The sequence below is a fragment of the Pseudorca crassidens genome, chromosome 11 (assembly GCF_039906515.1).
Source record: "Pseudorca crassidens isolate mPseCra1 chromosome 11, mPseCra1.hap1, whole genome shotgun sequence".
Taxonomy (NCBI): domain Eukaryota; kingdom Metazoa; phylum Chordata; class Mammalia; order Artiodactyla; family Delphinidae; genus Pseudorca; species Pseudorca crassidens.
In genome coordinates this window covers 74,535,244-74,548,264 of record NC_090306.1, presented here as the reverse complement: position 1 = coordinate 74,548,264, position 13,021 = coordinate 74,535,244, and the positions used below count along the sequence as shown (strand labels likewise).

Genomic DNA, 13,021 nt, shown 5'->3' with positions numbered 1-13,021 from the left:
CTGCAGATACAGAGGACCAACTATAAGTTATACCTCCACATTGTTCAAGGGTCAACTGAATATGGGATTGCTCTTTAAAATAGGGTAGTAAGGGGAGGCTTCGTTAATAAAGTGATATTTTAGCAGAGAGCTAGGGGACAGGTAAGGAAGTAGGTCATACAGATACTAGAAAAAGAGTTCCAGGCAACAGAAATAGCAAGTTCAAATGTCATGTGTGTGGCAAGATGATGGTTGGTGTATTTAATTAACAGTTGTCACACTTTAAAATATTAGGATAGCTCTAAAAATATAGTCTTTAAATTAAAATACTTTAGGATAATTGTCTCTTTTAGAAATTTATTTTGATGTTTATAATAAGTTTATTTTTGGTTTTCCAAATCTTATCCTATTTAAGGGAGTCCTTTTCTCTTGACTGACTGTTTCATTTGTGTTTTTTAACTTAGAATATCAGCAATCTGTTAATTCCACTGGTAACAGTATAATTAAGCTATATCCTGCTTCTCTCATTCTGATTTTTACACTTAGAACCAGTGTCAGAAGATCAGTTGTCTCTTTCTCTGTACTATGTGGGTAAGGTTCTATATATGTAGTCTCTGGGAGAGTTGAAATCAGGAGTTCTGAACTCAAATTTCTGTTGTATACTAAGGCAATAATGCAGGAAATATTTCTTGAAATTCATATACAAAATGCTGTTGTATTAACTCAGCATATGTCATGGTTCAAAATCCTCCTCATTGGTGTAAAGACCCACTTGTTTAATTCAGCTATACAGTTGAAGAGACTGGTAGTTCAGATGAATTGTTTGCCTTTCCTTTTCAATGGCTATAGCTATGTTAAATTGTTACATGTTTTCTTTAATCTTTTAGAATCAGGTAAGGGATTTGAAGGAAATGTGTGAATTTCTTAAGAAAGAAAAAGCAGAAGTAGAGAGGAAACTTGGCCACGTTAGAGGGGTGAGTATGTGAGAATATGCCATATGTTTGTTTTGGCTTCAGAAGTGATAAGCTGGAAACGAAAAAAAAAGTTTGGATATGTCATAACAGTATTGATATGCCTTTACTAGTGCCTCTAGTTTCAATTTTATTCTGCTGCATCTATAATGTAAAACATCATTAAGCTTTCTCTGTTTCAAGTTAATGTATTTTATCATCTGTCTCATCTTACATGCTTTTTATCCCACTTGGACTCTATACCATCTCTTTTTTCATTGCATATCCCTCTACACCTTGAAAACATTTAACTTCCAGGAATCTTCCATCTGTTCATTGAGGTAACCGCTAACTGCTCCTTGGTCTGATTCTAACATTTTATAATTATTTTTTTATGATATCCATGGCAGCTTCCTAGTTATAATGCTACTATACTAATGTTCTTTCCAGTATACTAGGGTTTAAGGTGTTACTTATTAGCTGCATGACTTTAGGAATATCAAATTCTCTGAGTCTTGATTTTCTTATATGCAAAGTAAGGGTAATTCCTCTTTCACAGGGTTATTATAACGAGTTGAAGTCGTACAAGCCTTGGCTTCAAATGTTAGGAATCAACAATGAGTTTAATAATAAACCTCTTATATTCTTGGTACTTTATGTTATACTCTCTAAAATATTTGATTAAATAAAAAGTTAACATTTTTTCCTAGTCTGGTAGAAGTGGAAAGACAATCCCAGAACTAGAAAAAACCATTGGTTTAATGAAAAAAGTAGTTGAAAAAGTCCAAAGGGAAAATGAACAGCTGAAAAAAGCATCAGGAATGTTAACCAGTGAAAAAATGGCTAATATTGAAATGGAAAATGAAAAACTGAAGGTAATATTCTTAATGTGGTCATTTGTACAGAATGTTTTACTGATAAATTTTTAAAGACAATTTAAAATATAGTGTATAAAGTGGCTTTAATGGATGCAGTAGATATTTTACACATACAGAAAAAAAAATGTTGGAGACAAGGCTAAGAGTAGTTAGAGTAGCCCCACTTGGTCATTTTATTATTTCCAGACCATTGCTTCTCAATCTGGCAGCATAAAATAATTAACTATCTATTTTCAAAAATACATCTGCCTAAGCCCCCAATTTTGAGATTGATCAGATTATTTTGGGATTGGTCCTACCATTGGTATTGTGATTCTTTTTTAAAGTCATCAGCTCATTCTAAGCCAAGATTGGGAACCTCTACTCTAGATGACCAGTATTAAAGGGAAGAATTTAATTCTAATTATATCAAATATGGTCTCTAAAACCACATTAAACTAAGTTTTATGAGTTTACAAGATCATCGTTTATTTCCTTGTTTTGATAATGTAGGGTTTTTTTAATTACTAGGCTGAATCAGAAAAACTCAGAGTTCATTTTGGACGTCAGTTGAGCATGCACTATGAATCCAAGACCAAAGGCACAGAGAAAATTGTTGCTGAAAATGAAAGGCTTCGTAAAGAACTTAAAAAAGTATGGCTTTCATTATTGACTATACTTATTTTTATGTTAATTAACTGCTACATTTTGGGAAAACAGAATGAAAAAGTTGATGAGAGTACCTACTCAGAGTAGGTATTAAGAGATTTAGGAATTGTGCTGTTTTGTTTTGTTTGGTTTTTATTTATTTATTTTTTAATTGGGGTATAGTTGCTTTACAATGTTATGTTAATTTCTGCTGTACAGCGAAGTGAAGCAGCTATATGTGTACATATATCCCCTCTTTTTTGGATTTCCTTCCCATTTAGGTCACCACAGAGCACTGAGTAGAGTTCCCTGTGCTATACAGCAGGTTCTCATTAGTTATCTATTTTATACATATTAGTGTATATATGTCAATCCCAATCTCCCAATTCATCCAGGAATTGTGTTTTTATGCCCACCATCCTTTCACTATGAGGAACATTGAAAATAAAAAATTAATAAATTCAGAGGCAATATAATGTAGAAGCCACTTAGCCAGTATTCAAATCCTAGCTTTATTACTTCTTTTTTTTAAAAAAATAAATTTACTTATTTTTGGCTGTGTTCGGTCTTTGTTGCTGTGCGCGGGCTTTCTCTAGTTGCAGTGAGCGGGGGCTACTCTTTGTTGTGGTGCGCGGGCTTTTCATTGCGGTGGCTTCTCTTGTTGCAGAGCACAGGCTCTAGAGCGCGTGGGCTTCAGTAGATGTGGCACGTGGGCTCAGTAGTTGTGGCTCGTGGGCTCTAGAGCGCAGGCTCAGTAGTTGTGGCTCATGGGCTTAGTTGCTCCGTGGCATGTGGGATCTTCCTGGACCAGGGCTTGAACCCGTGTCCCCTGCATAGGCAGGTGGATTCTTAACCACTGCGCCACCAGGGAAGCCTGCTTTATTACTTCTTAACTGTGGGAGCTAGGGGAATCTACTATTCCCTCTCCTCTCAATTTCCTCATCTGTAAAACTGGGAATATTGAGTATATTTCACAGAGCTGCTACAGGGTTTAAATGAGTTAATATTTATGCACATGTCTTAGAATAATGCTTGATGTACAGTAAAGAGTATATGGTGCTTCCCTGGTGGCGCAGTGGTTGAGAGTCCGCCTGCCGATGCAGGGGATGCGGGTACTTGCCCCGGTCCGGGAAGATCCCACATGCCGCGCAGTGCCTGGGCCCGTGAGCCATGGCGCTGAGCCTGCGCGTCCGGAGCCTGTGCGCTGCAACGGGAGAGGCCACAGCAGTGAGAGGCCAGCATACCGCAAAAAAAAAAAAGAGTATATGAAACTATTTTGTTAAACAGTAAGATTCCTTTCTATTTAAGTGGCAAAATATATTCCTTGCCCCAGAAAAATAGGTGTTGTTATTTATATGGACTATCCAGTGAATAAATTGCAATTATATTTTTAAACTAGTTACAGTGGTATATGAATGTATTGTGAGGCCAGAGTGATACTGTGCTGTGAATGTGGATGTTTAATAGTGGAAATAATCTGTGGTAATTACACATAGTTTATACTTACAGTTATGTCTCTCAGGTACTAAAAAGTCAAAACATCTTTTAAAAATCTAAAGACATTTCCCCCACGGCATTTTAAAACAACTTGAAATCTAATCCCATTAACTAATTAACTGGATATATGTACCTTATGAATTTATTTAAATACTTAGAAAAATTGTGTTTGGGTAATGGTATTGAAATTAAAATACTCAGTGAATGATGAAAAAAAATCTAAAGACATAAACTATCCCATTTTCTCTAACTATTACAAATATGACAAATTTAAAGTAACCACTAGAGTAAAATATTGTAAATGTATTTTTCTAACCTCATTTACATGATCTGTTCTAATTATTATGGCCATATTGCTGTTTTAGAGTAAAAGAAACATTGGATTTTTGTTGGAATTTTAATCAGCATTTAGAACTCCAGGTTATTTTCTTTCTAGTTTGTAGTGATTGATAATTTTGAATATACTATATCCATGAGAACAATATTACATTTTGGCATAATATACTAATTAGCTTTTAATGATAGGAAACTGAAGCCGCAGAAAAATTACGGATAGCTAAGAATAATTTGGAGATATTAAATGAGAAGATGACAATTCAACTAGAAGAGACTGGTAAGAGATTACAGTTGGCAGAAAGTAGAGGTCCACAGCTTGAAGGTGCTGACAGCAAGAGATGGAAATCAATTGTTGTTACAAGGTAGGAACAAACAGTGTAAAATTTGCACAATTTAATGAGCTCTAATTCTGCCATTATTGTTTTTAAAGAATATGACAGTGTTGTGATTCACTTAGTTCTTTCATAAAGAACTGTTTGGTTGTTTGTTTTAACATGATCCTCACTTTTTCTTCCTTAAAATATTTAACTAATTGGGGTGTCGGCATGGGACAGAGGAGAGCTGGGGCTGGGCTAAGGGTGTTGGAGCTGGGTGGGCATCGTGAAGCTGCTGTCAGCCATGAGCCTGGACTGATGGTGCCCAGCTTCTCCTGGGTGCTGCTTTTCTCCAGCTACAACTGCAATTTTGGAGTTATGTTCTGGGCATCTTGCTCTTCAAATAGCCTCAACAGATGAATTCAGCAAACAGTTTTAATGTCTTACTGGCCTCTGCTTTCTGGCACTTGATTTTCTCCCATCCCTTGAGCCTTTTCTGAAAGTATGTGCAATTCCTGCCTGTCAAATCAACTTTGTGGCTATGAAAGAGGTGATAGGAATTCACTAGTAAACATTCATATGTTCATTGTCACTGTCCCCAGAGGTGGTTCATCATAACTCCGATGAGTCAGTAAAAGGCTTTGGTGTCATTCTCACTTCCAACGTTAAGCAGCTGCTTCAAGGAGTATATGTAGAAGCCAGAGACCAGTGACATCCTGCCCATGTCCTGTCCCAATAAAGTCATCCTGTATGAAGGGGTGTTCTTGACATCTACTGGCCCCATTTCAGAAGGCAAACATATCTTTATTTTACCATATTCCTAGAGTTCCTTCTGTCTGTGCATCTCATTATCCCCTTGGATATCCACCTGCTGCTTAGAATGGACTTGATGTGGATTGGCAGTCACCATCACTACAGCTGGGATGGCAATCTTAGCACTGTGAGGCTACAGCAGGTCCCATAGTGGGCCTGTTGCACTCACTTGACCCTGTCAGACAAGTCTAAGGAGAAAAGAGAAAGGTTTTGCAGGTAGATTAGAAGGCCCAGGTGGCCAGGCAGTCTTAGAGAAGGGTCCTTGGTTCCTGTCCCAACATCATACTGAGAGTACTCAGAATCTACTCTTCCCCCATAACTGTTTCTTAATTCTGTCAGAGGGCTGGTGTGAGGGCTAAATGAAATAATATGTGTGATAGTATAAAGGGGAGAAGGGGTCTTCTTTTGCCTGCTTGGACTCCAGCAGAGGCTCTCAACCAGCAACCCTATCAGTTGATTTCTTGGTTGGCCCTTTATTTCCTTCTGCAATCACACGTGGACGCAAAGAATTTTGAGTTGCTTCGAGATGTATTTATCCAGCAGGTATTTACTCAGTACCTGCTGCATGCCAGACTCTGCTTTATGTTACATGTATTTCTTTTCTTTTTTTTTTTTTTTTTGCGGTATGCGGGCCTCTCACTGTTGTGGTCTTTCCTGTTGCAGAGCACAGGCTCTGGACGCGCAGGCTCAGCGGCCATGGCTCACGGGCCCAGCCGCTCCGCGGCATATGGGATCTTCCCAGACCGGGGCACAAACCCGTGTCCCCTGCATCGGCAGGCGGACTCTCAACCACTGCGCCACCAGGGAAGCCCTAGATGTATTTCTAAAAGGCCTGCTTTGACTAGGTTCCTTCAGAGAGCCAGGTAGCTTCCAGGGCTTAGAAATACCTATCTCTCACTATGCCCTTAAGTAAATTACAGTTCTTCTGTGAATTTAAGGTTTTTTAAAGCTGTGGAAATGATAATCCCTGTCCTCTTCTTTTCTAAAAAAGGGCTCGTTGGGGCTGCAGAAAAGATTATTAATGTGAAAAGGGTTTATAAAGTTTATAAATATTTGAAGGGGTGATGAGATTTAACCATAACTGAAAATGACTTTGCCGTTTAGATCATTTATGTGTTTTTCATCTGAGAACTGTACAGATAACTGAGTATAGAGTAGGCCTTCAGTAAGCATTTTTTTAAAAAACTAAGTCCTAGTAGAATCCACTTGACAGAAGGCTAATTCTGATCTTTGGCCTCAAGCCTCTCTAAATCCACCAAAAAAATTGCTAAAGTCTGCAGATGGGATTAGACACCCAGTTCGGTAAAGTGGTTTGGAGATAATCTTTTGGTACCCATTAACCATTATGTTCACACTGAAATCTTTATAGTTGCTCTGTTATTTATTCAACAAACTGATAACATCTATTCCACATCCAGCTTTATAGTACTGACTGCTGAGACAGGCAGGGGTGATGCAGGAGCTGTTTTAGATAGGGTGGTCAGAGAAGGCCTCTCTGACTGGGTGGCATTTAGAGCTGGGAATTGAATGACAGAGTGAGCTTCAGATATTTCACCACTTCGATGGCTTTTGTCAGGTTAAGAACGTTGCCTTCTAATCTAGGTTCCTAAGGTTTATCACAAGCTCTTTGATAATAATTGTATTATTTTGTTGTAATACTGAGATAATAATTTTCCTTCTTTATCCTGTCCTTACCTGATTTTGTTGCCAAAGTGTTCCTTCTTTCCTTTTCTCTGGAAAAATTTGAATGTTATAAGCATTGTCTCCTTTAAGGTGGTATGATGGGTTTGTAAAGCCATTTTGGCTCAGTGTTTTAGAAGTTTCTTTTGGGGTCTGGATTTTTTTTTTGAACTATTGATCACTTCTTGAAAATTTACAAATCTATTTAGATTTTTACAAGCTTCATCCCTCCCGCATCTTATGCCATTTTTCTTACCCCTGCTTTTACACATTCTTTTCCCTCTCCCAGCAGTGTTCTTTTGGTTTTGCTCTACCTGGATACCTCCTACGTGTGTGTGTGTGTGTGTGTGTGTGTGTGTGTGTGTGTGTGTGTGTGTATTAAATGCTTCAGTTTGTTATCTCTAAGTATATTCCTAAGAATATTCAATAATACAGAATTTTATATTCTTATGAATTTAATTTCTATTTGTGATTGAAAAAGGTATTGATTTTAATCTGTGACAGTGGTAAAATTCAGGTTCCATCCTTGTTATAACTTTGGGAAACATCTAAATCCTCTATTTAATTGGCCTGTTAATTAGGGGTACTTATCCCTTGCTGTCACCTAATGCTAAGTAAATATGTAGGAAAAGATTTGACTAGAAGACACAGTATAATAAGATATTCTTTATTTTTAGTGCAGTAACTTGAACTAGCTTTTAAATGAATTAGAGAAATTATTTTCCACGTCTACACCATTTTTTTTTCTTTATACTTTTAGAATGTATGAAACCAAGTTGAAAGAATTGGAAACTGATATTGCCAAAAAAACTAAAAGCCTTACTGATCTTAAACAGCTTGTAAGACAAGCAACAGAGAGGGAACAAAAAGTTAAGAAATACACGGAAGATCTTGAGCAACAGGCAAGTAATGTCATTTTTCTTTATGTGATAAAATAATGCATCGTATTTCAAACCACCCCTCGGCATTCATTGTCTTATGTAGGTAAAAATGAACTCTGGACTAATTCCTCTCCTACAAGTTCCATCTAAGTGAATGGCCCCACCATTCACCTATTTGTTTAAGTCAAAAACCTTGGATCATAGACTCCTTTCTTTTCACTCATACCCCGTGTCTTGTTCATTAAATCCTGTCAGCTCTATTTCAAATGTATCCCAAATCTGATGATGTCTCAGCACCTCCAACACTGCCAGTCTAGTCTAAGCTATTCTCTCACACCTGAATAGCAGTAATTTCCTAACTGGTCTCCCTGCTTCCGCTCTTGCCTTGTTTCACCTTCTCCTTATCCCTGACCTATTTTCCACATAGTTGCCAAGTAATCCTTTTAAAGGTATAAAGCAAATCATAGCAGTCCCATCCTTAGAATCTTCCAGTGGTTCCCATTACCCCAGAACAAAATCCTAAAGTTCTTTTCATAGCCTGCAAAGACCTACATGGTATGGCATCTGGTTTCCTCTCTAGCCTCACCTTTACTTTCTCCAGCACTCATAGTGCTCTAGCCACGCTGACATTCTTTCAATCCTCGGGAAAACCAAACTCATCCAAACTACTGGGCCTTGCTTTTGTTTCCCTTGTTTAGAATACTGTTTACCCAAATATTCTCATAGCTCACCCCTGCACTTCATGTCTCTGCTTAAATGCAAGCTCCTCAGACCCTCCCAAACCTATACTACTTTCCATCACTCTGTCCTCTTACCCTAGGTTATTTTTCTTAATAGCCCTTCCCACCATCTTGAAGTGTTATCAAGTCACATCACATGCTCAGTTTGTCTTCCCCCACTAAAAATGTAAGGACCACAGGATCATGAAGGAAGGGATTTTGCTTATTCACTGCTGTATCCAGTGTGCCTAGGACAATGCCTGGCATGCAGTAGTTCCTCAATAAATAATTGTTGAATAAATAGTGGATAGATCACCATAGATGTACAATCATATGAACTTTTGAAAACTCAACTTTTAAAATTATGCTTCATTGAAAGTATCTTTATAAAACCTCATATTTCCGTGTCAAACTTTGTCTTCTAACTTTTCATTGTGCCCAAAGATTGAGATTCTCAAACATGTTCCTGAAGGTGATGAAACAGAGCAAGGCCTTCAATGGGAGCTTCAAGTTCTTAGGTATATTATTTGTTCATATGACTACTTTTTAAAAATTATTTTTTAATATAACCACATTTGCTATATCTAGACAGTTAAGATTTTTCAATCTTGCTGCCTAATAGGTTTTTCAGCCTTATTTCATCCTTCTAATGCCAATCACTCTTTTATATAATGGATGCTAAAAAAAGGGTAAACCAGATCTTAATATAGGTGTCAAGTTTGTAATTTAAACTTTCTTAATCGCATAGAATATATTAAACCTTAGCTTCCAAAGGCAAATGTTAATTGAAATGAGGAAAAAAATTCTTCCAAGGCTCTGTGTAGCGTACTTTTGTGAGGCTCCTCCCTGCAAGAGAAAAACTACTCTTGAAAATGACATCAGATCAGATTTTAAGAACATGAAGGATTTTGATTCTCTGATCTCTGAGAATGGTAGCATTGCAGCAGGGAGAGTAAATGGACAAATGTTTACCTTTATAAATATCAGCAAGTTCTAAGCACTGTACATCACACAATTAAAGAAATGCTCATGTATTTTGTGGAGCAATGTCTGTTTGTCTTTTTTTAACACATTATCATTGTGTTCTAGATTAGCTAACAGACAGCTGGAAAAAGAAAAAGAAGAATTAATCCATCAGATAGAAGTTAACAAAGACCAGAATGGACCTCAAAGCACCATACCCGGTAGTATATTTTTTAACACACTCATAGCATGTTAGATAACCCAAGTTTTTGAATTAGGGTTTGCCTTTCTTGTTTGTTCACACATTTCTGATCTGTCTTCCTTTTATAAAATCAAATCCTTGATTTAAGTTTTTAAAGCTGTCTCTGTCTTCCACAAAACAATATTCCCATTGAGCCCTTTGAGTTGTCTGTAATATTGAGTAGCAAGTATTCCAGTGTCTTTCTCCTTGTATTCCATCTGGATGTTACGGATTTAACCATGATACAATGCTAAGTAATAAATATTGGGTCTGTTGCTTCCAGTTTCTCAGTATAGGCCCTTTTAAGCCCTTTGAACATTTTCTTCTAAATGTTACTTTCATCTTGTTATTAATTTAAAAACTAAATGTATATAAGTAAACATTGCCTATATCCTTTCTTTTTTCCTTTTACAAAGTAAAAAAGTCTATCCTACCCTCTTCCATTTGCATTCAGAAGTGATTACTAATCATTCCCCTGTTCCTGTGTGCATAGGTATGCACATATACACATAGGTATGTAATGTATATGTATATGCGTGAACACACATACAGTGAATAGCTGATCCTCATTATTTGCAGATTCTGTATTTGCATATTCACCTACTCAGTAAATTTACTTGTAACCCCAAATCAGTACTGTGTGGTACTTTTGCAGACATACACACAGAGCAGTGAAAAATTTAAGTTCTATGATCCACACTTTCCTAGATGAGATTCAGCAAGGTGATGCTCTGCATTGTTTTAGCTCTCATACAAGGATGACCAGAGGAAGAGACAACAGGGGGCACTGCTGCACAGGGCAGGAACCTCTGGTTCTGGGACCAGCTGGACTGGGTTTAAATTTCAGCTCTGATGCCTGTCATTAGGGCAGCCTCAGGAGTCACTTGATACTTCCCAACCTTGTTCTTTCCTGTATAACAAAGAAAATAGGACCTACCAGGATGAGTTGTTTCCAGGATTTAAGATTATGAAATCTATGTGAGATGCATGTGTATGTAGGTTTATTTTCCCTAAGAGCAGTGGTTCAGTATTCACTAATTCATTGTTCATGTTGACTTTATAGAACATAACTACTGCAAATAATAAGAATCGATTGTTTGTATGCATATTGTATTTGATAGCTTTTATGAAAATGCCAAATTCTGTTCCAAAGGGTTATACTAATTTATATCTAAACAGTTTTTGACTATTTCACATAGCTTTTCAATATCCTACCAAGTAGTCTTGTTGCTACTTTGTATTAAGGCTGTCATGTATGAGTCATTCCAGACACTGTGCTAAATGCTTTACAAGCGTTTTATAATTTAATTCTTATAGCCCTGAATTTTGAGTACCTCTGTCTCCATTCTACCTGTGTTAAACAGATTCAAAGCAGCTAGGAAGTGGCAGAGGCAGGATGAAGCCTAAATCTGTGAAACTCCAAAGCTCCTTGCCATTTCCTGCTATTGACCATTAGACTGCCTCCTCTCTTGGTGACTAGAAGTACATACGTAAACCTCTCTTGATAACATCTCTTCCAGCAGCCAGCTTGGTGTACTAAACCAGACACAGCACCAAAGAGCAGTTAATGCTGTTGATGTTAGGCAAGTTCTCTTTCTAAACCTCAGTTTCCCGAGAAGGAATTTCTGAACCCTCATTTCCTCATCTTCTATTTAAAAATAAGGATATCTACCAAAGACTGTTAAGGCTCAAAATCAAACCAAAACTTTTTTGGAAATTTTAAAGCACTATTTAAGTATACGTGATCATTAAGCTAACTTTTGGAAAGTGCTATACATAATAATCACTTATACTGCATAATTTCATTACCAAGCTATGTAATATATAGCATCCCACTGATTAAGACAACTCAATATAGCACTCCAGTGATCAAAAATCAACTCTGTAAAAAAATCATTAGTACTTTCTGCAGAGGTGAGGGAAGCTTTGAAAAGTATGAGGAAAATATTTGTCTCCAACTTACAGTAATTGGAGGACCATTCCAAGGTCACCTTAATAGAATATGCTTCCTGTCCCATTCATGAAAATGTATTTGCTGACCATTATTTTCTCAAAATTCAGCATTATTTTAAAAATTTTACCCCTCAATGGATGTAAAATATGACCACATGACACATTATATGCAGTTTAAAGAAAGTATGTTTCTAGCAAAGATGGCAATTAAAGCAAAAATACTATTGCCCATTGATTCTCATTATAAAATTAGAGATATGTTAACTCTGGGGGAAATCAATAAATTAAAGCCCTTGTGCTTTTTATGTTTTCCTACCAAAATATCAGGACTTATTCATCTTTGTGTTATCCATCCTGCCCAGCACATTTTTCACATAGTATTGGGTTGGCCAAAAAGTTCGTTCAGGTTTTTCTATAACATCTTACGGAAAAACCCAAATGAACTTTTTGGCCAACCCAATAATTACAGTAAATACGCACTGAAGTACACGGAATAGTCAAAGCTGTTGGGTAACAGGAGCATTTGGCCACCTTATGGTTGTAGCCCCTTCCCTAACAGTCTACTTATTCTAATGTTGTACTATTAGCACCTAACAAATTTTCTCGGTTCTAGAACTTTTCTCTGAAAATAATGGTTTCTTCCATGTAAAAAATCAACCTGGATCTATACTTCTAACAAACATCTAACGTATGCCTCTTCTCTTTGTCTGCTTATGGAATTATAATACCTGATATAGAGGTAGCATACAGAATTCACAGCCTGAAAAGTGTTTCAACCATAAAAGACAACATTTTCCAGGCTCTAGTTTCATAAATTTCCTCCTTATCCTCTAAAATAAGTCCTTTATCTTGAACTCATTCAGAGTGGGAAAAGCTTAGTCTAATTTTCACTTTTTTGGAGGCAGATCCTGATCAACTAAAGGAAAAGGTCAAAGATCTAGAGACACAGCTCACAACCTCAGATCTAGAAAAGCAGCATTTGAAGGTAACTATTTTAATTATAGTATTATAAATGTTTTGTGAAAACAGCTGTTGAAAACTGTTTTTATGCTCACCATCTCTGAGTTTTAAGTATGTATCCTAAATATTCCTGGGATCACATTTTATACTTACATTTAACCTTGATATTACAAAGTTATTATATTCATCTGACTGTATTAAAAATATTTATTAACAGAACCATCAAAAAA

The 13,021-nt window shown here is 36.8% G+C and overlaps 1 protein-coding gene across 8 annotated transcripts in view; it reads left to right on the top strand.

Annotated features, from left to right (window-relative positions):
* Nucleotides 1–13,021, top strand: part of CEP290 (centrosomal protein 290) — a 97,541-nt gene that overhangs the window by 82,927 nt on the left and 1,593 nt on the right. For 7 of the 8 annotated variants that reach the window (XM_067697488.1, XM_067697492.1, XM_067697487.1 and 4 more), the window contains 8 exons: nt 867–953; nt 1,640–1,804; nt 2,318–2,440; nt 4,457–4,629; nt 7,835–7,976; nt 9,119–9,192; nt 9,764–9,858; nt 12,737–12,816. In XM_067697488.1, the coding sequence (XP_067553589.1) occupies nt 867–953; nt 1,640–1,804; nt 2,318–2,440; nt 4,457–4,629; nt 7,835–7,976; nt 9,119–9,192; nt 9,764–9,858; nt 12,737–12,816 (939 nt within the window). Of the gene's footprint in view, nt 1–866; nt 954–1,639; nt 1,805–2,317; nt 2,441–4,456; nt 4,630–7,834; nt 7,977–9,118; nt 9,193–9,763; nt 9,859–12,736; nt 12,818–13,021 lie in introns of those variants that run through there. The other variant, XR_010932517.1, reaches the window with a different exon arrangement.